The sequence below is a fragment of the Vidua macroura genome, chromosome 8, assembly GCF_024509145.1.
Source record: "Vidua macroura isolate BioBank_ID:100142 chromosome 8, ASM2450914v1, whole genome shotgun sequence".
NCBI classification, from domain to species: Eukaryota; Metazoa; Chordata; class Aves; order Passeriformes; family Viduidae; genus Vidua; species Vidua macroura.
The window spans coordinates 35,936,182-35,962,274 of NC_071578.1; the positions used below are offsets into that span (position 1 = coordinate 35,936,182).

The 26,093-nt window shown below is 41.4% G+C and overlaps 1 protein-coding gene across 6 annotated transcripts in view; it reads left to right on the top strand.

Annotated features, from left to right (window-relative positions):
• The window catches only part of CTNNA3 (catenin alpha 3), a 427,746-nt gene that overhangs the window by 311,859 nt on the left and 89,794 nt on the right, over nucleotides 1-26,093 (top strand). For 4 of the 6 annotated variants that reach the window (XM_053983470.1, XM_053983468.1, XM_053983469.1 and 1 more), the window contains one exon: nucleotides 6,952-7,152. The exons of 1 other annotated variant lie outside the window; for it this stretch is intronic. In XM_053983470.1, coding sequence (XP_053839445.1) covers nucleotides 6,952-7,152 — 201 coding nt within the window. Of the gene's footprint in view, nucleotides 1-6,951; nucleotides 7,153-26,093 lie in introns of those variants that run through there. One more of the 6 variants, XM_053983474.1, reaches the window with a different exon arrangement.

Sequence of the window (26,093 nt, forward strand, 5' to 3'; positions counted from 1 at the left end):
ATTACAATTACATAGATTCATAGCTGAGACATGGCTAGTCTGAGTAAAATTTGCTATGTTTATTCTAGAATTTAGTAGCAGTTGAAAAGGAGCAGGAGGGCATATTGCAAACACAGTTTGTAGTTAGAGTGATTTCTAAGGATTAAACAAGAATGCTCCATTTTATTTTTATTATTTTATTACTCTCTATTTTCTCCTCTTTTCCTGTCCATTTCTAATTCCTTGTTTTTCCCTTTTGGTCCTACAGAGCCAGCAGCATATTTCAGAGTATTGATACATAAACATTTCTCTGTTGCCTCTGTACATTGTGGAGGGGAAGTATGAACCATCTCTTGTAAGTTTAGAATAAAAACTGAGCTAAGATTCTTAGGTAATTGTAGTCAGAGAAGAGAAATGGGCCCCTCTGAGGCCCAGGTCCTTGCAGGCCTTTGCACGTGTGTGTGGAGGATGAGGTGGATTGTCCTAAAATCAGTAATTTCTCCAGCTGACACAAGGAGGGTGTGTTCAAGGGGACTGGGCCTGAGGAAGGGGCTGTGAGCGTGTGTCACCCCTGCGTGTTTCTGGGGAAGTGTTTCCTTGGGCTTGCAGCCCAGGGGACAGCTGAAGTCTGGACAGGGAGAAGTGCCCCCTGCCCAGCTGGATACATTGACATTTTTGCTTTTTCTGGCTCCCCTTTATCTCTGTCCTGTCCCAGTGTTCATGCTTCTGGTCTGCTTCTTGTCTGCCTGTGCTCTCTGCACATCCTTACCTAGGTCCAGGCTGGCCTGTGTGCTTCCACAGGGAGCCTCCCTGTTTGCAGAGCTCTCTGAGCTTGGCTGGTGTAAAGCTTTAGGAGAGGAGAGACACTGAAACGTGCTGAGTCTAAGCTGGTGCTTCCTTCCTTTCCCCAAGGTCCTGGAATACATCTGGATGCTGAATGGGGAAACTGACAATCCAGAAACCTGTCTGGAGGCTGAATTTCCTGCCCACGAAATGGAGGGCAAGGGCTGAAGCAGAAGCAGTTACCATCTCAAATCAAATCTTATGTAGCTGTGTTAAAAGAAATGAGGGAAAGAAATCAAACTCTGGAAAGGATTAATATTACTGTAAGATTCTCACTCATGCAGGGAGAGAGATTTTCTGTAATCTGAAACCTTTATCAGTTAGTTAACCTGATAATTTTGGGCTGCCAACTCTGTAATTAGCAGATACTTATTTAAGACATATTTTTGTACTTCATTTCTGTTTTGGTGGTGATGTGGCAGAGAATTTTGGTGTGGGTTGGGTTGTTTTTATTTATGGGGTTTTTCGATGGGTTTTTTTGTGCCTTTTTTTAGCTTTCATGAGCTTAGATATTGACATTTTAAATTCATTCATGCATATGTGAATGAAAATGAGCCTTAAGGAGAAGCTGCTAACTCAATCAATGCTTTGTTCACCCTAAGGTAAAATTTGGAGGAAATACACACTTTAGTTAGTATTTTCTGGAAACAGAAGTGAAGCCAGTGTTTCAGACTGCAGGTTGAAGTTTCTAAAAACATGAAGTTTTTTGTCTCTTTTCCCTGAAAAATAATCTGGAGGGACTTGCACAGATAATGGTAGATCCTGAAGGGCATTGCCTAGGGGGGTATCTTTATGCTATTCCCTCTTTTCTCTCCTCAGTCATCTTCCATCCTTTTTCTTCTGTTGTCTTCTGGCTTTTAGCTTGCAGCCTCCAGCTCAGTGTTAGAGACAGACACCATATTTCTGTCTTGTGTACTGGATGCTCTTAGATTTTACCTTTTTTCCAAGTTAGCCCACTGTTTCCTGACCACTCTGGCAAAATTTTGTAGACATAGTCCTTTGGGAAAATCTGTCCCATTAACACGAGGCATGCCTGTTAACTCGGGAGCCTTCTCATGTAGGTGCTTGATCTTTCTTGGCATCACAATTCCCCTTTCAGAGGGAGGTTATAGTTAAATAGTGCTGAAAAAGTCTGCACAAAGGGAATAATAAATTCATTTTCTCTAGCACCTAGAAACAACAGCATTTGCACCCACTTGTCTGCATCAGTTGATTTCTGGTGTTCACAGGTGATTTGTTCAAATGTTTTGCTATGCTCATAATGGAGAAAGGATTTTTTCCCCTTATATCAAGTCCCAAGTTTCCTTTACTTTCCTGCTGAGCAGTTGCCTGTTGGTGCATTTGTCCAGCTTGTCAGGGTTGGTCTGGGTGTCAGCCCTGTCCTCTGGAGTTTGAGCCACTTTGGGCTGTCCAGAGCTGCTCAGGATGCGCTCTGTGTCTGGCCTTAAACGGTCCCAGCCTCCTCGTGCCCCTTCCTGAGCAGCAGCTGTCCAGCTCTGTCCTACTGCCTGCTCCTCAGTGAGCCTGCAGGGTGCTGCCACCCTCCCTCAGTTCCCTGTGGGGAGGCTGGGGACACTGGCACAAGTGTCCTTCAAGTCAGGGGTAAGCAGAGCACTGCCCCCATCCACAGAGCCAGTCCTTCATCCCTGAAAGCAGTGACTTTGTCCATGCTCCATTGGCCCCAGTGGTACATCAGTACTGTTTGTCCCTAATAATCTTCTTGTCCTTCTAGTGCCTGGAAATGTTTTCCTTGAGGCCTTGGACCATAATTTTTACAGGCACTGAGGTGAAGCTTTAGCTCATAGCCTTCTGGATGCTCTTTGCTTTTTAAGTCAGAGAACAGACACCTCACACTTATGTTACGGCTCTGTGTGTCTAAAGCAGGAATATTTTGGAAGTGTGAATGCATTTGGCTAAATCCCAGATAACTGGGAACTCTGCCTGTCAGTACCACCCTTGGTCTGAGACAGAATGACAGAGTTGTCAGATGGATTATCAACAAACAATATTAGAAATTATCGTTTAATGTCTTAGATTTGGCAGATGAAGAATGTTTAGCTAATACAATCAGGGAAGAAAGGATATGTGTTTTCCTTGTTCTAAGTAATTATTTTTCTGTACTTTTCTATTAATTTAAAAATTCTTCTCTTGAAATTGCCAGGAACTTTGGACATTAAGTGATTACCAGGGATTTTATTTCTGAATAGTGACTAAGACAGTGTCTTGCTTGTAGAATATAGGTATTTTATTAAAAGAGCTGCAAGTGCCAAGAAAATCTATTTCATAAGATTGCTGATGGAAATTTAGCCTTGAGCATTGTCTGAACTTCAGTATGTAGCAAAAAGGTGGGAATTAGATTAACTTGGGGTGGTTTTTTTTTGGGGGGGGGGGTTTGGGGGGGGTTTGTTTTTTTTTTTTTTTCTTTCTGAATACAAGAAAGGTGGTAACAGGGAGTTGTATACTGGTTCTTGCACTTTCCACTTAATTGCTTTGAGTTCTCTTAACTTTGGCACTAAAACTTGCTAAATCTAAGTATGGATGTTCTTACCATTTATTTGATGTCAGATATCTTTCTGGAGTTGATCAAATAATTTTGAATCTGTGGGACTGTGTCTTTTGCTATACTAGATAGTGCCTTTATTGGAAAACTTGGAATCCTTTTCTGATGAGCACTCTAAGGTACCATGCCCGGGGAATAGGAGTTATCTGAAAGGAAGCTGACTTTTTGTACAAAGTTTTTGTGCTTCCCATTTTATCATGTCAACAGATGGGAAAAGATAGAAATCATTTTTTTAGCTACACCATCACTGCATAGATTCCTAATTTTATGGTTTAGGTCTTGCAGAAAAGGAATGTTGTATTTTCTGTCTTGTCTTCAGGAGAACAAATTGAGTTTTATAATGCTTCTTCATGTACTAAATTTTAAAAATGTCTAGTAATTATTTTTATTTTCTTTTTTCATAATGTCTCCATTTAGTTCACAATTTTATTTTTTTTTTTTTAGCTGAGCAGAGAAACTTGAATTAAAGTGCTTCAACTGAGGTCTTATCAGTGCCAAGTAGAGTGGAAGGGCATCACCTGTCTTTTTCTTGGATGACATGCAGAGGAAGAGCTATTGATTTTGTCCTAGAGACAGTCTGAGTCATGGCTTTGTCAGACAGCTTTATTAGCCATTGGTTAGCTCAGCTGAGATATGATTTTTGGCCATTTTTGACTAAGACCAAAATCCCAGAGGGAAATCAGAAGGTGCAGTGCACTGCCCGTGATAATTGCTGTGGCAACCGTGGCAATCTGACAATTTCCTTAAACATCTATCAATCCACTGTTACACTTAACTCTTCTGTTAGACATTGACTCATGACAAAGAGATGGTCCATCATCCTAATCTTCCTTTTCTGCTTTGGGGAAAGTAAGATACTTGGCTGAAAATCAAAAGTTGACCTAATGCATTTGTTACAGGAGAAGGAAGTATCTGTAAGATAGAGGCTGAAACAATCTTAGCTGGACTGCGATCAGTGGCGTTCCTTTTCTATTAGATCTCCTAAGGCAAATGTATAATCTTACTTGTGCCTTGGGAAAATGAAGTTAAGCAAAGTTTTATTGATTGTGAAGTAGCTCATCTGGGAAGAGCCTCAGAACATTGTGAGAGGCTGTGGTTCTTCAGCACGTGCAGCTGGGCAGTGCCCGTGCCGGGGATAAGCTCACCCGTGGTTTCTGTGCGCGCAGATTGCGCACGGTGCCGTGCTGCCAAGGGCTTGGGAATGTGTGATACGCACGTGGATGGCATCAGGCAGCTTCCCTGTGACCCCTGACGGGTGGCCATGGAGCATGGAGCAAGAAAACCTTGCACTGCTTTTCTAGTACGACGTGGATGGACAATGCAAAATTAATGAAATCTGTATCCCTCTTTGTTGTCTTTAAACACACTATCTGAGAGCGTACACCACAGTCTAATTTATATCCAATTCTAAAATGGCTTAAAAGTAGTCTTGTCACACATACAGGTCTAATTCCATTTCTGTTGAGTGTCTGCTCTCAAGTTTGCTGTTCCATAAAGGTGGTGTTTGTGACATCCCTTAGAAAGGTTGGGACACTGGGAGCTTCCCACTATGTGTTCCATTCATACAGTATGTCCGTGAGACCATGGGCAGTTTTATTTTTTTAATGCCCCTGAGATTCATCTTGTATGAAATAACCAGGTAACTGTGATCTTCCATTATGGAGGTTTTGCTTGGTAGGTCCTGGAAGAGCCCTGCCTTTCTGTTTACACAGGATTAAGCCCTTTAATTGCTGTCTTTGCTGGACAACAAAGAGCAGTGTATTCTTCACAGCAAGGCCCTTAAAGAATGGTTGTACTATCCATTCTGTCGTTGTCTCTGCTAACACATGGACAGTATTAAAACAAATACAATGGTGGCCTGTACTGCTTCATTTTTGGACGTAACTATGGCTTTTTTAGTCATTTCTCCTGTGTTCTGTGCATGCCAGACATCTCTCTCCGTCGTTATGCACCTAGACAGACTGGTTTGTTTGGAAGCTTCCCCCTCCCCTGGCAAGTCTGTACACAGGAAGAGGTGCCTGGAAAAGGCAAGGTGTGATATAACTTGTACAGCACAGGTTGGAGCCTGGAACGTCTTTGTGCACCTGCTCATTTGGCCCCTTCTTTCCAGCTGGACGTGTTGTGTTTGACACTGGAGGAGCTGAGGTAGCTGCCAGTGCTCTGAATGCCCTCTTTGCACGGAGCTGTCGGTCCGTGGGTGCAGCTACCAAATCTGCACACGCTGAACACACAGTGCTGACAAAGTCAGCATTGCTAAACTCCTCTTTTTCTGCGCTCTGTGGAGGTGGTGACGTGGATCTGAAGAGGATAAGGACATTTTACGTTTACAGAGACATTCTGTGATGCAGCCATTTCATAAACTGAACCAGAATTCATAGGTTTTTGCATAGTCAGAATCCCGAGGTAGTCATGCCAGTTAGTAATTCAGGATTACCTAATGGTGTGTTTTATCTGTCCAAGTTACTGTGATTGTCTAATTTATTGGATAACATAAAACATAATTTAATAGTCATGTACAAAATGGCAGTCATGTGAATTAACAAGAAACCTGTATGCTCTGAATTAATTCATGGCTTAGTGCAAGGGAAGTTTCACTGATACTTCTGAAGATGGATCAGATCTATTATCTTCACAAAATGTGCTTCTAATGTTCTTGTCGTACACTCTCTTGTGAGACAAAGCAGATTGCAGATCTGTGTAGGAAAGGAAATTCAATACCAGCACTAATGGGGAAGTTTCTAGGAGGTATTTAAGCTTTAGAGCAGTAAACATGTTATCATTTAAAGACACGTTTTATGATACTAAGAGACAGCAGAATGCCGCAACTACCTTTGTACCATAAGTATAATTTTATATTTGCACTACTTTATCTGAAAAAAAAAGGAGTATGTCCTTCAATATTAGTTGTATAGATGGAAATATTAATGTACCACATACCTGTTCTCTCTGTAGTTCTTGACATTATTGTCTTCTAGCTTGATTTGAATCCTTACTTGTGTTTGTTATGCTTTGGTTTAGGACCAGGGTTTAGTATCAGTGTCTTTTTCCTTTGTCCTTCCTGCTGATGTTTTTTTCCCCATTTCTACATATTTGAGTATCAAAGAACGGTGTGGTAAGTACAAATTGCCAGTTGAACAATTTATACCTAGAAAGATAGAAGGGTGATAATTTACTTCAGAGTTTGATTTAGCATGAGCATCTTAAGGCATCGGTGTAAAAGAAGTTAGTTTAGTTGTTGGGCAATTGTTTGTCATTGGGCCTCATCTCGTTATGGAAGATGTTGTCACAGTGGCTTAAGAAGGTTTCAACAATAAAGTAGCAGCTTTAATAATTTTGAAAATATTTACTTTGTATGTAAGGTTTTGTGGTTTTCATATTCTTACAGCACTTTCTGACTCAGTATTTTATTGTTGCTCTTGCTTATAGGAGAGTATTACAGTGCCTTTGAATTCTAGGAGTCAGTAAGTGGCTGGAGAACTTCCAGGCAGTTCAGCGTCGGTTTGCCACTGTAAGCTTTGCAACCCGCTGAGCTGTGCGTGGGTGCTAAAGCGGTGCCCTTGTGCTTGCAGAGAGCCACATCCTGGAGGACGTGAACCGCTGCATCGTGGCGCTGCGGGAGCAGGACGCCGAGGGCCTGGACCGCGCCGCGGGCGCCATTCGCGGCCGCGCCGCCAGGGTGGCGCACGTCGTGGCGGGGGAGATGGACAGCTACGAGCCAGGAGCGTACACCCAGCGGGTCATGGGGCACGTGCAGCATCTCTCCGGGGCTGGTAAGGCCGAGCGTGGAGCTTCTGTCGCGTGCCGCCTTTCCTTGGTACGCTGCTACCAACGGGAATCCTGTGGGTCGCTGGGGTGGTGAGCCCATCGTTCCCTGCGAGGTCTCCGCTCTCCCTTTAGCAAGTTGTTGAGTTAGGGCGAGACCGTGCGGCTCAAAACTAATTTTTGACATTTTATTTGAATTGCATGGTCTACGTAAGGTTTCTTGAGTTACGGAAGACTGTTTCTGGGGTCCTTAATGCACGTAACGTCGTTTGGAGACTTGTGACGAATGAGGTAGCAGCTTCCCGCTTTATTGCGCTGGCCTCGCCACGCCTGCTCTAAGCAGATGAAAGGCAGACCCAGAGTAGCAGGTGCATTATTTGTGTGTACTTCCACTTTAAAGACTGTTAAGCAGTAATCAGATGTCCCAAAAAGTCTCCAGTTTTGCAAAACAAATTTGAAACTTCCTAAAATGTTTAACAGTCCCCTCTACATTTCCAAAATATTAAAAAAGCGGGCATCCTATGTTGGAAAATTCCTGTACCGGCCACAGGGGGTGTAACTGCACTATTCTATAAATGGCTTCTGTGTTTTCCATAAATGAATCTCTGGCTTTTCATAATGTGTACTTAATTAAAAAATAAAAATCTATGAAGTTCACAGTACTTCCATGTTTTAAATGGTTGCAAGTCTCATAGCTGGGCAGTTAAACTGCTCCTAAGAGATTTTCTGGCAAGTCTGTACGTCCCTGGAATATAGGATTTGGCTTCCTGAACTCAAGAGTTCTACTTCCTCGCTCTGTCAGTCTAAACAAATGCCTAGTACCTTACATTTAACTGACATTTTACCACAAGAAAAGACAGGAATTTTGTTTGAGCTCTTTCTTAGTAAGTTCAAATATGTCCAGGGCAGAATTGTCTTCATGTGAACAGGAGTAAACTGACATTGCAGTGAAGTGGCAAAAGAGAAGGATGGGAAGAGTTTGAAATAGGCTTGCCTGTTTTTATCTTGTTTTCTGATATTTTGATGGGAAAATGGAAAAGTTTTCACCATTGCACTCCTTTCTTCATGATTTCTGGAAGTACCATGACGAATACTGAGAGGGAAGCAGCATAGAAAAGCATAGTTTAGATTCTCATGTAAAAGCTGAGCCTGTTTTTCTTGAAACTGATAATGTTTAAAGACATTGGGAGTTGACATTGATTTCTGTTCTGTTGCCTTGCTTTGACAGTAATGTAATACACCTAAACCTGTCTGTCTGCAGAAGACAGAGAGGCATAAAACTGGTTGTGGTTGGAATGTTAGCTTGTTTCAAGGGACATCAAGCATGGTCACATCTCAAATGACTTCGCAGTACTTCAAAGAATTTGTTGTCTTTATGTTGTTCAATAGGAGTGCAAAAAAGATACAAGTACTTCTCATTTTACCCTGTATTTATGTGATCTGCAATGAACAGATATTGAACTGTGAGAGGGCTGCTTGGTATTATTTTATTTAACTTTTTCAGCTTACAGGTAAAATGCAGGTAGGTTGTAGCCCACAGGTGGAACCTAAATCATTCTATCCCAGCTGGGTCTTTCAGGTCCATCTGATTGCAAGGGGGAAGTTCACCAGGAGAGAACTCTGTGTTTATGCTGCCATAAGCTCCTCAGTTAACTTTCACAATAACCTCGGGCAGTGAAGGGCATCCTTTATGCCTAAGGAAGAGGTAAAGTGTTACTCATGAGAAATTACTGTAGGCAGAGTGTAGAACTAGTGAAAACAAAATTAGAGACAAGGAGCATAGATGGAAATAGCAGAGAACTGAAAAATGGAAGAGTGAATGGGAGAGGAAATAGGAAGGATGCAAATTGGAGGTAACAGAAGGGAGAAAATGTGCACAGAGGAGCAGATATATTTACTGTTTGTTAAAACAAAGATCAAGGTTAAATTGTAGAATATGTGATGAGGTAATCTATAAAAAAAGAAAGACGTTCAATTCTCTGCATTGCAGTATGCAAGGAAAGAGCAAAAGATCACTGTATCTGTCTCTTCAGCTGGAAGACATCAGATGAATTTAAGATAAAGTAGAGCTATTCAACTGTAGTGTCTTAATACTGCCACAAAATGAGTATTAAAAACTGGAGCTTAATTTCTTAGCTCAGGTGTAGTCTCATGTGCATAGAAGCTGTAGACAGCCAAGTGCATCTCTACAGCACCCTGCAATGGAGTGTCTGCTTTCTCAGGCAATGGAGTGTCTGCTTTCTCAGGCAATGGAGTGTCTGCTTTCTCCTCTGTTTATCCCTTCCCTTTCCCTGAACAAGAAGGAAAACCCTGAGGAGACTAACAACAAGGCTCTGGAAAAGCCCCATCTCTGTGGTGTGGAGCTGAGCTTTTAGAACTTACATAATACCAGAGCTGAAGTTGTCTTTGCAGCCTTGACATCCCTTGGTTTGCCCTCTGTGTGTGCGTGACGTGCCTTAGGACACTGTGGTTATGTGATCACAGCCAGTTGTTACCAAACAGCTCTTTGGTGCAGGTCACTGCAGGGCCACGTGCCAGGGTCATGGATTAGGGCAGAGAAGGTGCTGTCCACAGGCTCAGTTTAGGCTGTAATGAAGCACAAGACTGTGGGAAGAGAATGTATGATCTCATGTTGGACATGGTTATAGAGAGACTTGACGATCGTGCTCTTTGTGGACCGAAATGGTTCTGTGGCTCTGTAGCTGCAGTGCCAGGGCCTGTGCACAGTTCCTGCTGATACCCAGTCCTTGGGGCTGTGGTGATGGGCTTGCAGGGATGCCCCCAGCTCCTGCTGTGAGGGGGGAGAGCTGTGCTGGCTGTGCCCTTGTTCCACACCGCAGTGACAGCGGGCCGTGACCCCGGGCCCCGCTCTGTCCCTGCTCCTGGGTTTCTGTGGGAGCAGTGTGCCGGTGTGTGGGTAGGGAAGAGCGGCAGAGCGTTCCAAGGCCCCAGTGCAGGTGGCTGTAAGTCAGCATTGAGCATCGTGGCCCAAGTCTGTGTGAAACCTTGGGGACCCTGGAGAAGATGTTCAGCCGTGGGGGGAGTGTTTTCTGGGGACGCAGTAGGTTTAGCCCAGCAGCACCTGTGTCGGAGTCCAGGGCATCCCTCTGGCTGCCCTGGCTGTCTCCAGACCCTGGCAGGGGGCTCGGGGACCTTGGCAAGAAGTCAAAAACACCTGTGGCTTTGATTTTAGCCTGTGGAAAAAGCTGTCAATTTTGTATGAGCAATTACAAGCCACAAGGATTTGAGTAGTGTGATATTTGAATTAACACAGGGTGGAAAAGTAGAATTTTGGGATTTTTAAGATAAGGGGTTCAGGGGACAAGATGGAGGGATTTGGGCATGTCCTGACCTTCTGCTTGTTCTTCTTGTCCTCCATGTCTTGCTGTGATAGTGACACTTTCTGTTGGTTTAAGGTACAGGCACACTGTCCAACACAGATCTGAGGTATTGGTACGGGAGCTGTAAACATGGTACAGGTAATTTTGAGTGTATAATGTGGGAGCCGCCCGAGGCTCGGGGCAGACGGCCGTGGCCTCCTTGCTGGGCAGAGCTGGGCAGGTCAGAGAAAGAATGTTTAGATAAGAAGGAATAAACAAGCTTGAAAACGCAATCGGACGCATTCCAGGCTTCTTCTTTGGCTGCATGGGGCTAGGGAAGCAAAGACTCTTTACGATCTCGGGGTCACCCAGACCTTTAGAACCCCGAGAGAAATCCACACACCTGTTTGACTGTACAAGGGTAAATAGTTGAGCTTGAGGCTGTGGTCTGGTATAGTTAAGGCTGTGAAAACTTTACTACTGGTGCCTCTGTCATTCCTAATGTCTGGCACTGTTTGTTAGATTGAAATACTCAGATTGTTGCATTGTGGTAGGGTTTGTGTACTGTTGTATCAAAACAAAATGAAACCTTTAGGAACTCTACTTGTAAAATCCTAAGGTATTTTTTCTTCGGAACTGGAAGGGTGATCTTGTTCTGTACTTTTAAATACCAGTCTCCTCTGTTATTTTATTGCCTGCCAGAGTCTGCAGCAGTTAAATTTAAGTCAACAAATTATATTATAGCATATATCTGTTGGTAGAGTAAAAAGTGAATTGTAAATTTGGTCTGCAGTTCTGCTTTAATGCCAAAGTATAATGATATACATATATGTGTAAATACATATATAAATTCTTTAGTTACTTTGATGTCTACAGATCTTGTAAAAAAAAAAAACCAAGGAAAAGGGTGGAGACAAAGATGGGAAGTATTTTAACTGCCTCAAGTCTGCAGTGGGCCAAAGACATTAAGCTTTTAGACTTTTTCTGAGTGCTTGGGTTTGTGTTCAGTGATTTTCTTTAAAACCTTCACAGCCTTTAGTTACATTTTGGCAGCGTATTTTAACATGATATTATGTGCCAGTATGAATGAATTAATTTAGCTACACTAATGTGTGTATTTATTTATTTCCTAGTCCCAGGATTGCTATTTTGGTCACCTTTCAGTCTCCCCTTTCCCTTCATAGCCCTTTCAATGTGGGTGCTTCTACAGCCCTATATTAATGCTGATCTACTACACCTGAAACAGAGCTTTCTTGTACAGCAATTTATTAATTGATTCTCCAGGGTGGATTAAATCTACTGCATTGCTTTTCTCTGGGAAAAGGTAATTTACCTTAGCCATAAAAAGACAGTGGTGTTTTCATGATACAATCCTCTTTCCATCTTGGGCTTTTCCTTCAGCTTTTCCATTTCTTGCAAGCCTGTATGCACAAGCTAATGGCTTGTATTTTCCTGGCTGCTTCACTTGCCTTTCTCAATTCCAGTTTACAGGTTTGTCACAGCAGCTTATGTAAAATGACTGGCAGCTTCCTTTGTCCCCTGCCTCGAGTCTCCTGCAGTAGGGATTGTCTGTTCTCCTTTGGAAATGTGACTCTCTCTTGCCCAAAAGACACCCTGCAGAGAGGAGATGCAAGAGGGGGGTGTCTATTTCCTCCTGCCTGCTCTGACAATTTGTACTTATCTTGTTACCTTCTGGCAAAGCCACCTGAGCCAGCGTGGGGGGAGAGGAGCACTTCCAGAGACTTCAGTGGCTTTTCCTAAGGTGTATCTTCACATGGGCTCCTCAGATGGGCTGAATGGGCAGTTGAAGGTCCTTACCTCTTGTTGTAGAACAAAAGATACCAGTATGACCGATTTTATTCTACATTATTTAAGGGATGGCTAACATGAGGTGAATGGACCTTACTCATTCTGTGGGGCACACAAAAATAGTAAGTTTTTATTATTTTGAAAGATTAATTTAGAATTTTATTAATTCAGAAAGTTTTTAATGAAAAAGTGTTTTAATGAAGTAGTTGTTCATCACTGTCAAAATAAGATCTAAAGAGAATACTTGCTGTTCAAGTCTGTTTAGTATTCAGTGAGTTTTACTCTTGCTTATGAAACTCAAAGACTGCTGAAGAAGAGGATTGACTCTTGTCACTTCAAAATACATAAAACAAGAAAATCCCCAAAACATTTGAAGAAGGAGAGAGGCCCGAGTATGCGCGCTTACGGAATTGGTGAACTTGTGAAACTCAGACAAGGAACAGCTTATAAGCAACTACTCAGCAGAATTATTGTAAGAGCTAAAAGGCAAAAAAAAAGGGCCAAGGAAAACACTGAGAGTGTTTGCATGACTTAGCCTAAAATATGCTTTTTGATAAGTTACATGATGATTGTAAGTTAATAACTTAAGAAATAGCCCTTGATTCCTGTGGTTGTTACTCTGTTACAGAGTCATTAACCTCCATTTGGTGGAGCCTGTAGGGCTCTGTTTGGATCCTTCTGTGAAATTCTGTTAAAAACGCTGGCTTTAGAAACTGGATTTTGCTTCCGATGTAACAATGTTCTGAAAAATAGGGGGAAAGACCAACATTTTTTGGGTTCCAGGTCATAAAAAAATGACCCTGAACATTGTAATTTCGTTTTGCCAATCTTTTCTTCCTTTCCTCTAGCTCAAAAATACCTTTGCTTCACTGTTAATAACAGTGTAATGCCCACATTGATTGTAGGCACTGTGTGGGTGTTAAAGTGCCTTTAAGTGCACATCTGCTTCTTTAAAATGCTGTTGCACTTAGTGATCATTTAAAGCACTGAGAAGAAACTGCTCTCCAGTGCACTGCTCCCCCAGGCCTTGCTCAGTGCCAGCTTCAGAGTGCCCAGCACAGATGCACTGTTCAGGGCAGTCCTTGAGCACACTCAGTCTCCAAGAACCTTCCTTCTTCTCGAGAGAAATCTTGGTAAGAGCAGCATTGAAAATGCAGCATTGTTTTGAAATAAATGCGTGTTTCTGAAGGTAATAACTTTGTTTTTGCGGTGTTCAGTTGAGTTTTGATGCTTTTTTGGTTGTTGGGTCATTTTCCTGGATTAGGGTCGTAAATACCTTTCTGCAGCCGGCTATGGATTTGGCACACGTGGTCTTGCCCCATCTAAGTTCCATGGGGAGGGGTCTCTTGGTTTGAGTGACATTGGTGGAAGAATTGGAAAGTGAGGATGTTGCGTGAGTTCTAAATCTTGCTCCCATGGTAAGGAATTTGCCACTTGGATGAAGCCTGGTTTACCTGCAGTCTGATTTTGGAGCAGAGGACACTTGGGGAAGCCTTCTTGAAAGTCAGAACACCAAAGAACACCAGTGCTGTCTTTGCTTCTGCAATTTCCACAGGCCCTACAGGGAAAGTGAGGATGGCAGTATCCTAATGGGTAGTAATGGCTTTTTTTTCCTCTCTCTAGTGTTTTGTGGGCTGGGATTTTTGTTGGTTTGTTGGGTTTTTTCGAGTAGAATTGCCCTTCTGTAGTCATTGTGTGTAACATTTTGTGATAACTCTTCCCTCACCTGGAGCTGCATTAGGAAGTGACTTGTGACTCTCCAATGTCTGTCTAACTTCAATATATCCCTTTTAGTCTATCTCTCTCTTTTAGATCTTAAGGACCACTAGACTGGTCTGGTTCAGTAGAGTCCCTTCGTTAATGACAGCCCTTCCCTAAGCTGATAACAAGATCAGGGAACTCTGCTCTTCCTTTTACTGCGGTTTTTTAACTGAAGCAAACTCTCAAACTTACACAAGGTTATCTCTGTGCCCATATCAAAACCATTCCTTTCATTTCAGCTGTGGCTTTCTTGCACAAGCTCTTAAGTGCCTTGACCTCTGTAATGTTATGGACATTTCATTCACTTCCAGCTCTCTGACCTTTCCAGTTATTTGGAATGTGTCTTACAGAGCCTCTGGGACACAGTTTTATCTCATTACTGTTGTCATAATGTTTGTCTTGCAGTCTTGCACCTATGAACCCTGATGCTATTGTTACTTTGCATTTTTGGGGAGTTGCAAGCATGTGTCTGTTGCACATGTGTCTGTTAGTGGTTAATTTGCTGTGTCTCAGGCACCAATTGATTATATATTTCCTTTGCCAGTCCACATTCAAAGAATCCGTTCATCCTGTTGTCTTTTAGAACACTGTAATATGTTGGAGATGGCATCTTTCTTACAGAAGCTGAAGTTTTTGTCTATTTTATAAGTTTTTTTGCAGTAGGAACATTTTAGTTCTTAAGGAGCAGCTTTGGCTTCATCTGATGTGTCCTGGAGCCAGCTGGTCAGATCTACCTGCTGGGTTATCCCAGTACATACTAGAGTCTTTGGAATACTTTGGAATTTACCACTCTTCTGACCATTCGCTTTTTTGACATGTACGTGTCAGAGCATGATTTGCCTCCTAAGCAGAACTGTGGACTGAGTAACTTGATTTCATAGATCATCAGTGCTTAAGAGTTCATTTTCTATTTCATAGTATCTATGAGGACTGTTGTGGTTTAAATTGTGAATGTGAATCCAGTCTCAGTAAGGATTTCCTTAGACCTGAAAAACTGCAGTATCTTTTTGTTCTTCAACTGTAGCTCATTCTTAAGTTCTTCATAGAGATAATTTCCTAATGGAATTTACAAAAAGCACCTTTCACAGTTTTCATTTTTGCATGTAATACATTACGTTTTATAGTAAAAGTCATAATTTTGTGACATGCTCTATTATAATCAAAATTAAATGATTGCCCCACCTTCCTCCAATAATACTTTCAACTACATACATCTAACTCTATTTAAGATATTTTTAGTGATTGCTTTCTGGCAGCATGCCCTCAGCTCTTTGTGCTTCCTTCCTTAGAAACCACGAACTTCTAGATCTGGAAATGATGCAGTAGCTCTTGATGGGGGAAGCATATGCATAATTCAGTAGTATTTATATATGCCTGTGTATGTGTGTTTGGATTATAAATCTGTTAACGTAGTAAAATTGATTCTTGCTGAAATCATAAACGATAAGCTTGTCTTCATTTTGTTCACCATGTCTCAGTAAGTCTGTCACCACCATTCATTGCACTATTTGGAGAAGTGGCATTGAATTCATTATATACCAAATAAGTTTCTGTAAATAGGGCTTCTCCTCACTTTCTGGGGACCGTATTCTGTTTTCAGCTAGAATCCCCCTGCTGGGCAAGGTCATCTCTGAAGCTGGTTTTGTTTGCTGCAGGCTTTGTTTTGTGTCACAGTGGATGAGAACACCAGACCACCTCCTCAGTTTACCCAGTGCTATTAAGCAACTGCAGTTGTTTGGAATGATTCAGTAGGCAGCAGATAAAGTGTAAGGATTGCATCCATCAGAATTGAAGCATTTGTCACAGAGTTTCATGCAGAAATGTACAACTGTAACTCACACCCTTTTTTGATTGTTGCCAGACATTAAAAATTCAAGGGTAGACAGCTTCAGTCAGCAGATGGGAAGGTCTGTATCTTGGTATCGTGCAAAAAAGTTGTTGCAGAATTCCTCGCCCTTCCCAAGCACTGTGAAATAGCAGCCATGCTTGGCTCATGGAGTACTGGGCCTTAGCAGCCAGGTTAGGCAGTAAACTGTTGGTGACCCTCCCAATCAACCAGAGCGTTTAGGGAAAACCCATAGATGTTTCAACAGCTTGTTTAGTTGAGGGGTTTGTGGGTTTTTTCCTTTGGGTTCAGTTTTATAATTTCTTTCCTTTCCTGAAGCTTCAAGTAGCATTCCCTGTACCAGAACATTAGTGTTTTTCCCAGGAACCTTATTTTTGGTGTTGAGGGAGGCTTAAAATGATTGCCTGATACTGATTCCTTGGTCTCAAGTCAGAAGTGTTTAGTGAATAATTCTGGATGATATTAGCATGCTATTGGTTTTGTTATGCTTATTTTTTAGGAAGAGGAGGCTAGATTTCAGGAAATACCGTGAAGCCTATCTCTGAAGAAGCATTCATGGTAAAAGAAACAATATTAAATGATAGTATGCCAAACATCAAAGTCAATACATGGATTAGAACAGGAGTGCCAAAATGAGATGGGAAAGATCTAAGAATGTGACCCTTGAAAAGAGGATGGTACTCACTGTACACTTCTCAAAGTAGGCCTTGTCAAACTCAAACTGTTGGGGAAAAGCTTTCTGGAGAACAGGGGGTGCTAAGGACAGGCTGCTCTTTAGTGCAGGTGATTTCTGAGAAGGGGGAGAGACTGAGAGTTGAACGTGGGGAGGTGGCAGCCAAGGGACAATGGATAGAGACCTGCAACTTCCCCAGAGAGTTGCAGTGACTCTGGTGCCGCTCACTCTTGGTAGAGACAGGTGGCACGGCTAAGGACAGTGCCCACAAGTTGCAGCAGAGAAAATCAGGGAGAACGTGGGCAGAGTGAGGGATTTATTCACTGTAGTACAGCACTAGAACAGAGATGCAGTGACATTTCTGTCTTTAAAGGTTTTCATGACTTACCTAGACAAAGCTGTGACTGACCTGATGTTGTGTTGGTCTTCTGTCTAAGGAGGTGATACACAGAATCCTTTTCAAATTATGTATGTAGGATTTTTTGCTTGTGTTAGACATCAGCTGCATTCACTTAAGACCCATCTTTTCTGAATAATCAAATGTTTTAATGTGGGCATTCATACCCTGCTGTAATAATCTCAAATTCTTAGAGAAGAGTTCTTTCTCTGCTTAGTGACTTGCTTGTTATTAGAAATATGTACTGCTACTATTAAGAAGGACTTTGAGTGTAAAAATGCTTGCATATACTTCATTCAAAATCTGCAAATTTCTCCAGAATCTTAATACAGACCTCTAATATGAAGTGTTGTGTATTAAATGGTGGTCAAGCATAGAAACAGTGCAAATGGATGCAGTCCATCTGTGTGGCTTAGTCTGATATGTTTCTAAACAGGCAAAGAAGCATTTAGAACCTGTAGGTGCTCTGTTTTTCAAAGTGTTTGTTTACTCTTCAGCGTGCTCTTTTCAAACCGTGGTAATTACTTTCTTTTCCTGAGAGCTAATAGTAAAATTTTCAGCAGTGCTGCAGATTTCTTTCCAGGAACAACATAGTCCTCTTGTGTTTATTTAATTTGTCCACTTGTCTTGCTTATATTTTTTTCTGTGGGATAGGTAAGTAAGAACCTGTACCTAAAAACACATTTAGAGTTTGTATCTTAATAGTATTAGAAGCAATGCTAGTTTTATTCAGTACAGTTTTATTCAGTTTTTAACCATTGTTTGTGAGGTGATAATTGACTTCCTTGAATCTTCAATGGTCTGCTGTTCTGTATCTTGGAGGAAAATCATTATGTCTGCATTGCAGGTTGGGAGGAGGCTGTCTTGTAGTCTGTCTCTGTAAACTCTAAACCCCAAGTAAAGAACAAAACCACCTTGGGAACCTTTTCAGTCTCTCCACAGAACTGGATGTAGCAGGAAATGTAATTGTCAGTCCCTCTCCTGTCTGTCAGCAGCCCAGTGCAGTTGGAGCTCTCCCTCAGTGTCTGTGCAGAACAGTCAGTACCTGTTGTTACAAGTGCTGCTCCAACTGTTCCTTTGCTTTCTTGGACAGAGGTTTCTTTAGCTAAAGAGCTTTCCCCTGCTGATGATAGTAGCGTTAGCACTAACAGCCATAAATGTTGCTAATTTATTGAAACTCCAGTGGCTGGAGAGATTTCAGGTAAATACTGAAGAAGGTTCTTCTTAATGTTATTGGTAGGCAAGATTTCTTTGTAGGGCAGAACGTGTGATACAGGATGCAGTTATGGTTGGCATACTGAGTGCCAACAGCCCCTTCAGGTGCTTGCTTTGAGCCCTTAGAGAGAGCCACTTGAGTCTGTCACCTTGGCCACAGACAAGCTGCCCATTGCTATTTTACCTTCTGCAGGTTTATTGCTCTCAAATTATTATATGCTATAATTGAACATGCTCGTTAAATGTACCAGCATCCCTTTATCATTCTTGATTTTAATCCATTTCAGTATACAGTGTTCTAATAATGAAGCTTACATGGTGGGCTTCAGCAGTTAGAAGCTAATTCCAAATCCACTGCAGTGCTTGCCACTGACTCCTGTGGTTGTCGTGCAGCCCTGGGGTTGCTGCTCCTTCTGACTGGTGCCAGTGTTTGTGATCCCACTGAACAGAGTGCCACTGCTCTGAGGAGCTGCAGCAAGGCAGGCAGCACACACAGACTTAGTCTGTCACGAGTCACTGCTTTCTGAATCATTCTGAGGCTAGCTCTGAATATTAAATATAGAGACAGTATTTTTCTGGCACCATTCAGAAAAATATCTTTTCTGCAGTTGACAGCATTTATTGGTATTTCACTGTAATTAAGTGTTTGAGGATTTTGGCTACAGAGATGTATTTTTCTTCTGCTTACTTTTTAAATGTCAGCAGTCTTCCATGAAAGATAATTCTTCTTGATGAAATTATTTCAGTTATTCCAAGTTACTATTGTAGTAGACATAGAACTGAAACGTAGTGACCCTTTTCCCAGTACATTTTGTCCAAGGAGATTTTGTCTTGTATATTTTTGTTGTTTGCTAACATATGTCAAAAACATGGTATCTGACTCTGCCTAAAAAGCTGTATTGATTTTCTGATGTTTCTGAGTGGGATATGCTTTTTTTTTTTTGTCTTTGGGCCAAAAAAAAGCTTGGAATCTTGTGCAGTTTTCTTCTTTATGGCTAATTCAATTAATTTCAGGTTTTCTAGGTTGATGCTACACTCACTGGGAACCAGATTTCTAAAAAGACAATATTTGTAGTAATCTACCAAAATAGCTGGCTGCATTTCAAAATTAAACGTTTAAATTGTTGTCTGCTGTTACTGTTTTGAAGACCAACTCGTTGTCAGCATAGTTATATTTGGGAAAATATGGCTCAGTTACATGTTCTGAGCTTCTGAGACGACACTGGTGTCTCCTGAACTGAAGTCACTGTAGTACATGCAGTAAGCTCAGCACCCCTGCTGCACCCCTCCAGAAGGACTGGCTGGGGATCACAGACACCTTTGTCTCTTGGTAACTGCTGTGCTCAGTTTCTCCCCACTTTTCTCCCTTACAGGGTGACTGTAAGGTTTTTGTGAATTGCCCCATTCTCTAGCTTGGGTTTGTAGCACAGTGCATCTACAGTGTGACCCAAACAAGGTTCACAGAGAGGGGTTTGGGGTGATTGTAATTCTATTTTTTATTAACCTCTCGGGACTTTTCTTTCTCACTTAAATTACTAAAAAGCTGCTCTCTGTTTAGATAGTCTCTCTTACATAGAATGAAGTCACTTGCTCCACACAAGAACTTCAATTTCCTCTTAATTTCCTTTTTATGGCATTTTCTGTGTCCTGCTCAGTCCATTTGGAAAATCCCAATTTGGGAGTATTTGGAAAATCCAAATTTGGGAGTATCAGCAGCCTGTAGAAATTGCCTGATGCGTTAATTGCCTCTTTGCTCTTGCTGGCTGAGCTTTGGCTGTGTTTGGGGCTTTTTTTAGGTACAGACTATGGGTATTTACTAGCCTTGGCTTCTGTGTAGCTATATGCCTTTCCATGTAGTGCAGATTCCTCTAAATGAAGCCCAGGACTGCACTTGAAGGAAGGAAGGGCATGTTCTGGGCTGTGAACTGAACTGAGGAGTGGTTCTTGTTTCCACAGCTTGTGGATGCCATGCTGTAGCAGGGGACTGATGAGACAAGACAGGCCCACATGGTCCACACTGCTGTGGACCTGTTGTGGACTGCTGTGTCTGCTGTGAGAATGAGAAATGAATTCTGAAATCCCTCTCATCTGTCCTAGGGGGAAATGTCATTCTCATCTGGGATCTCATGGTCAGTCTGTCCTTGAGCATGGCAGCAAAATGTATTAGGTAGAGGACTTCAAAAAAAGGAGGATTATGTAAATGATTGAAATGATCTTTCTGCTCTTTTGGATGCTGTGACCTGTCTCTAATGAGTTCCTTATACAGGGAAATTCATCTACTCCCTCCAAAGCATGCCCACAAAGAAACCCTTTGAAGATTGCTGAGAGAGGGATCCCACTGAAGCCTCGAGCTGTGATGTTCAGATGCAGGGCACTGCTTTAATTCCCAGGTGCAGTGTCCCATGCCTTTGCAGGCTGTGCTCCAGGGATTCCCAAGTCCCAAGCACTCCCCTGTGCCTGTGCATTACAGAGAGCAGGGACTGGCGTGTACATCTGAAGTGTCCTGGTGCAAAGCAAAACAACTCTGTGTTCAGGTAGGAAGCTCAATCATTGTCATGGGTGTGTTTAGGGGAGGAATAAATTAGGGCTGTTTCAAAATTAAAAGCAGCAATTTACTGGATTGTTACTCATTAATTACACACACTGCCAATAATTAGGTCTCACTGGCTATCAATATTTTCTCATATTCAGGACAGTTAACTCCTGAAAATCTTACCCTTGTTAGCTGTGAAGATCTAGTACCACAAAACTGCTGTCATGTTCAGTGAAGTTTACGTATAAATGTGTCTGTAAACATATGCGTATGAAAATACTCATGATGTCCATTTGTATATAGCTCGGTAATTCTCTATATACTTATATATCCGTGTATATACATGCTCAGCTGTGTGCTTGTGGGTCTGCCAGCAGTCTGCCAGCTTTGCAAGCTGCAGGATGCACAGCTGCAGCTGGCACAGGTCTGAGTTAGAGAAGCACATACTGATTACAGCTTGCTTTTGTTAGGAAACTTTTTATGTGCGTCAGGCCTCTGCCTGGGCTACTTCATGTTGTATTACACTGTTATTATGCAGAAACTTTGGCATGAAATACTAAATTCCATTAGGATAATTTATAGATCTTTATGCTCTAAATAGTCAAGGAGGGGACAATGGGGGATTCTGAGACTGTGCCTCTCATACACCTGCCTAGGATTGAAACTGCCAGAGGAATATGAGCTCTTTCAGGTGTTGTAAGTTCCAGAAGTAGTTCATCTCTTTTCCTGCATAAAACCTGTAAGCTTGTTAGCAAATAAGGTGAATGCTAATATAAGGGGTATATCGAATACATACAGTCACAAAGCTCTTCTGCTTCATTCATACACATATATAAGTATATATATGTATATATAAATATATATATTTTTATATATATATATGTAAATATATATGTAAATGTGTCTCTTAGAAAGCCATTGGATACACTGGCATAGTAAAAAGTTACCAATTTAATATTGTATCACAGAAATAGAGGCTTGAATTAAGGGTCTGTACCATAGTGGAATTAGCTTCAGAAGCAGCTTCATCTGCATGTTATGATAGCATGATGTGGATTTGTAAGAGTCACACGTGGTTGGAGTTTCAAAACCTGTTTGCGTTATTCAGCTCAACCTTTTGCAGTGAGTGCAGAGTACTTTCTTTCTGCAGTAATTCCATTATTATTTCAATGCATTTTGGAACACCTCTAATGAAGCTGTCTCCATCAGTCCCTGAAACAATCTGTTCCATTCTGAATTGCATGTTGGGTGCTGTGATTCAGGCTGCTGCCAGCAGATCCCTTTTATTTCACATGGTGTCCCTTAGCCAGCACAGTTGCCTCAGCTTAGATGGGTTTTATGTTTTAATTCTCTATATACCATTCTGGATTGCAGTGGCATTAAGAGTACATGTAATACGTAGCAGTAAGACTGGCTTACTGCAATAGGCAGTGTTCTTACCATCTGAAATTCTTAGATACCTTTCGAGAAGAAATCTACAAATGCTTATTTTTTAATCACAGGAAGTGCAAATTATTATTTGATCTCAAAGAGTGTAATTAAAGAAGTACTGAATAAAGGCTGTGTGAATGTTAACTAGATTTCTTACTTTCTCTAATATTACCTTGCCTTTAACAGCTGGCTGTGTTTTTAATCTTTACAACCATACTTTTCTTTACTTCCACTGAATTTTTGCAACTGGAAAGCTGCTTAAATCCTCTGTAAGCAACCTCTATATACCCATCACACTGACTCTCGTGCTAGGTGATCAGGTTTTGGGGGGGTAGTAAAGTACTTGAGGTACACACCTCTCGTGCCAAGTCACTCCTGATAGTGCCACCCCCTGTGCCGTGCGTAGGTCTGGGTTGCACACACCTCTTTGAGCTTGCCTGCCTGCACATCTGCTTTATTTCATTGCTCTGCTGCCCTGCTAGCTTCATCTGAAACTCATCCAGTAGTATTTTAGGCCTTACTTGACTGTGCTTCAGGTGGGTTTTTGCAAGTTTTCCTTCTCTTAGAGTCCTAATTCATGACTAGTAACTTCTTACCTTCAGAAGGAAAACCATTTTTTCACTCCAGCTTGCCCATATTTATTTTTTCAAAATGATCTTTTTTTAATGACTTTTGTTTGAGCACAAAAGTTGTCTGCAGGTGGCTGAATCCCCGAGAGAGTTGTCTCCTGTGTTGAAAGGCCACTGGAGTTAAGCCAAAGCTGTGGCAGGGTTGCAGTGTGTGTAGCTGGGCTCTGAAGCTGTGCCACAGGGAGCTTCAGGCACTGCCTGTGCTCTCGCTTCCCTTTCAAAGCTGCCTTTGAAGGAGTCGTTCTTCAGTCTTTGTTCCAGTGGGAGCTCTCCAGCCTTTTCCCAGTCTGCTGGCACCACTGGATGAGTTGTTCAGTCTCTGTACATGCAGATAAACACTGAAGGGAGGCTTCGGTTATTTACCACGAATTCTTTAGCTTGAGATAAATTGTGGGTTTGCTAGTTTTTTCCCTTTTTTTTTTTTTTTCCCCTGAGTGAAGAACCATAAAGATTTTGAATTAGAAAAAAGAAGTAAATTTTTTTTCTGGTCAGTTCTAGGAGGTGGTGGCTGCTCATGTCTGGTCAGGTGTGTTTGTTTTGTTAAGACACTCTTTAGGTGAGTGTTGGACACACGTGGGCAGTTTGGCTTTGCAGATTTTTCACTGTAAGCTGCTTTAATGGTGGCTGAAGTGGTGGCAGTCACTTAACACAGCTGAATTAAAAGGTACAAGCACAGTGGCTCGTGCTCTCACCTGTTGGCAGTGGCCTTCTGCAAAGCTGAGAATCTGTTTCCTGATCATTTTATTGTTAAAAATAACAGGCACAGAGTTGCTAATTGGAATAAAGGGGTTAGTGAAGTTCAGTTTTCTGTGTGAAGAGCTGGGCCCTGACAGCTATTAAACTACAAACTGGGTTCATTAGTTGGTTTTGATTACAAAATCAAGCAAAAATATTAGAGGACTAAGAAGACATGCCTACAAGGAAATATGAAAAGTATTATTAAAAAAAAAAACAGAGGAATTAGGAAACACTTGATGAATTTTAAAGCAAATTAGGTTAATTTCAAGAATCTATTTTTGATAGTGTGAAATCTTTAATTACTTTAGGGACTTTGAACATTATGCTTATGAACATATTGGTATTTTCCAAACATCCTCCTTTCTGCATCTTTCCCCTCGGGGAAAGCAGAATTACAGATGCTTATATTGAAATTTGCTTATAATTTTTGTTGCAGGAGAAACAAAATGGAACACAAAGAAAACAGAAATAAAACGTACAAATAAAGCAAACAAATCCCTGTAAAAGATTAGTATTTCTCAGTTGTCTCACACTTGATATTTTTAATTTTACTTGTTTTGTTTTTGAAAGACTGAAAAAATGAGTAATTTCTACCTGTTCTCAATTGCATCCACTTCTCCACTATATTTAGGCTGCCTAGAAAAAGAAAGCCAAGTACAGGAAAGATGCACATTATTACTGTAATTCATTCCACTTAATGCAGTATTTCAGAGGGTTGCCTGCCCCTTTGAGGCCTATGAAGTATTTTGGATGTCTGTTATCCGTGGGTAAGAGCTCATATATGCACCAAAATGCTCTTTTTTTTTTTAAGTTATTGGTTGGTAGCTCAAAACTGAAATAAGTCCTAGTAGTCTTGGATTTGGGGGAGTTATCCTGTCGCTTACAGGGGAAGTGACCAGGAAATAAGGCCTGTTGGGTTGCCCAAGTGTATTTTCACACTTCATTAGCAGGTTGGTGTGTACGTGTTTTAGAGCTGCAGTATGGTCTTGTGCTTTAATTGCTGTGTAGAAATGCTGTTGCTGCAAAGCCCCATCTGAAATGCTGCTGGAGGAGGGCCCTGAGGTGGAGGTTCTGTACTCAAATGCAGCCTGGGTTGCTTCACTTGGAATTATTTTGATAGTCTAGAGGCCAGAATCTTTGTTTAACTAGAAAGAAAACCATTATGAAATGATGAAAAGTTCTCACTCAGTGGTAGTTCTTTGATTTTTTTTTTTTTTAAGCAATAAATAGGCACTTATTCTCCTTACATATTTTATGTGGTTGCAAATGGAAAATGTACCTTGTATTTCTTCTGTTCTATTATAAATCTTTCCACTGACCTTTTTGAAGGTGAGACAATTCCAGTGATATTCTGAAGAGGGTAGCACTGATTTTAAATACCCTGTTTTTCAAATTAAGTGGCAACTACTTGTTGGCTCAAAGACCGTGAAGTTACTGTAATTTGAGAATGAATTTAACTGACTCCAAGGGCTATGTGGGTCTCCTCATCAAAGTTAGGGAGGAAATCATTATTACTACTACTGCTTAATACTAAAGTATTAAGTTGCCAGGTTTTCTAATTCAGAAATCTGATTGTCTTCAGCTGAAGCTTTGTCTGCCTACAGATTTATTATATACGTCAAGATTTACCTGAAATGTTCCACATTAATTGTATTAGTAGTAGTGCTTTCACGTGTTAAGAATTTGTGAATTGCACAGTGTGGAACTGTGGAGTGGAGGCTGGAACACAAACAATACAAACAATATTAGTGTTTGAAACCAACACGTTGCCAGAGAGAGAGCTTTAGTACTCGAGGTTTGTTATTCATATTGAATATTACACAAGTTGAGTTTTATCCTTTTGCATTTGTTACTTCTATGTCCTCAGACTCCACAAGTGACAGGAAATGAGTTTGGTCTGGGCTTGTTTGAGGTCCTTCTGTGTGTGTGATCGATTTTCCATCTGCATTCCTTCCATATTCTGTGCTGGGTTTCCTTTGCTTCAGATTGGTGTGAAGGTCGAGGGAGATACAGTGCTGCCAGGTCACTGTGCAGAATAAGGCCCTGGAGCATCAGAAGAAAATGCCCAGGCCATTCTGGGTAAAGCACAGCTTAATATCAAACTGACTCAGAATGCACAGTGTGTTTGATTCAATCAAACAAGAGAAATTGCCCTGGTAAATTCGGGTCACAGCTGTGGGACTTCCTCGGTGGAAGAATAAGCATCAGTCTTCTGCTGCTTACATCTCTGTTCAGACTGAAAGCAGATTGTGAAACAGTGGAAGTCTGTTCTGCACTGGTTCCAGCTTTAAGCCAGGTTGTTCACCCTGGTTCTTTGGGTAAAATTGCGATTGAAATCACTAACAAATTTTTACAACTGCTTCCCCACCTCCCCTTCCAAAACTTCTTTCTTCCTTGTAGTACTGTACAACCGCCCACTTACCATGGGCATTTTTATAACTGTAATAAAAACTACAAATGTATTCTCACTTAAAAGTAATTGCACTATTACTGTAATGCTTTTTAGAAAATAAAGTTTTTATCAATGTCAGGCGTTTTGCCAATCTATCCCTTTTATGCTCACTGAATTTTGGTTGTTTTTTTTTTTTTTTTAATAG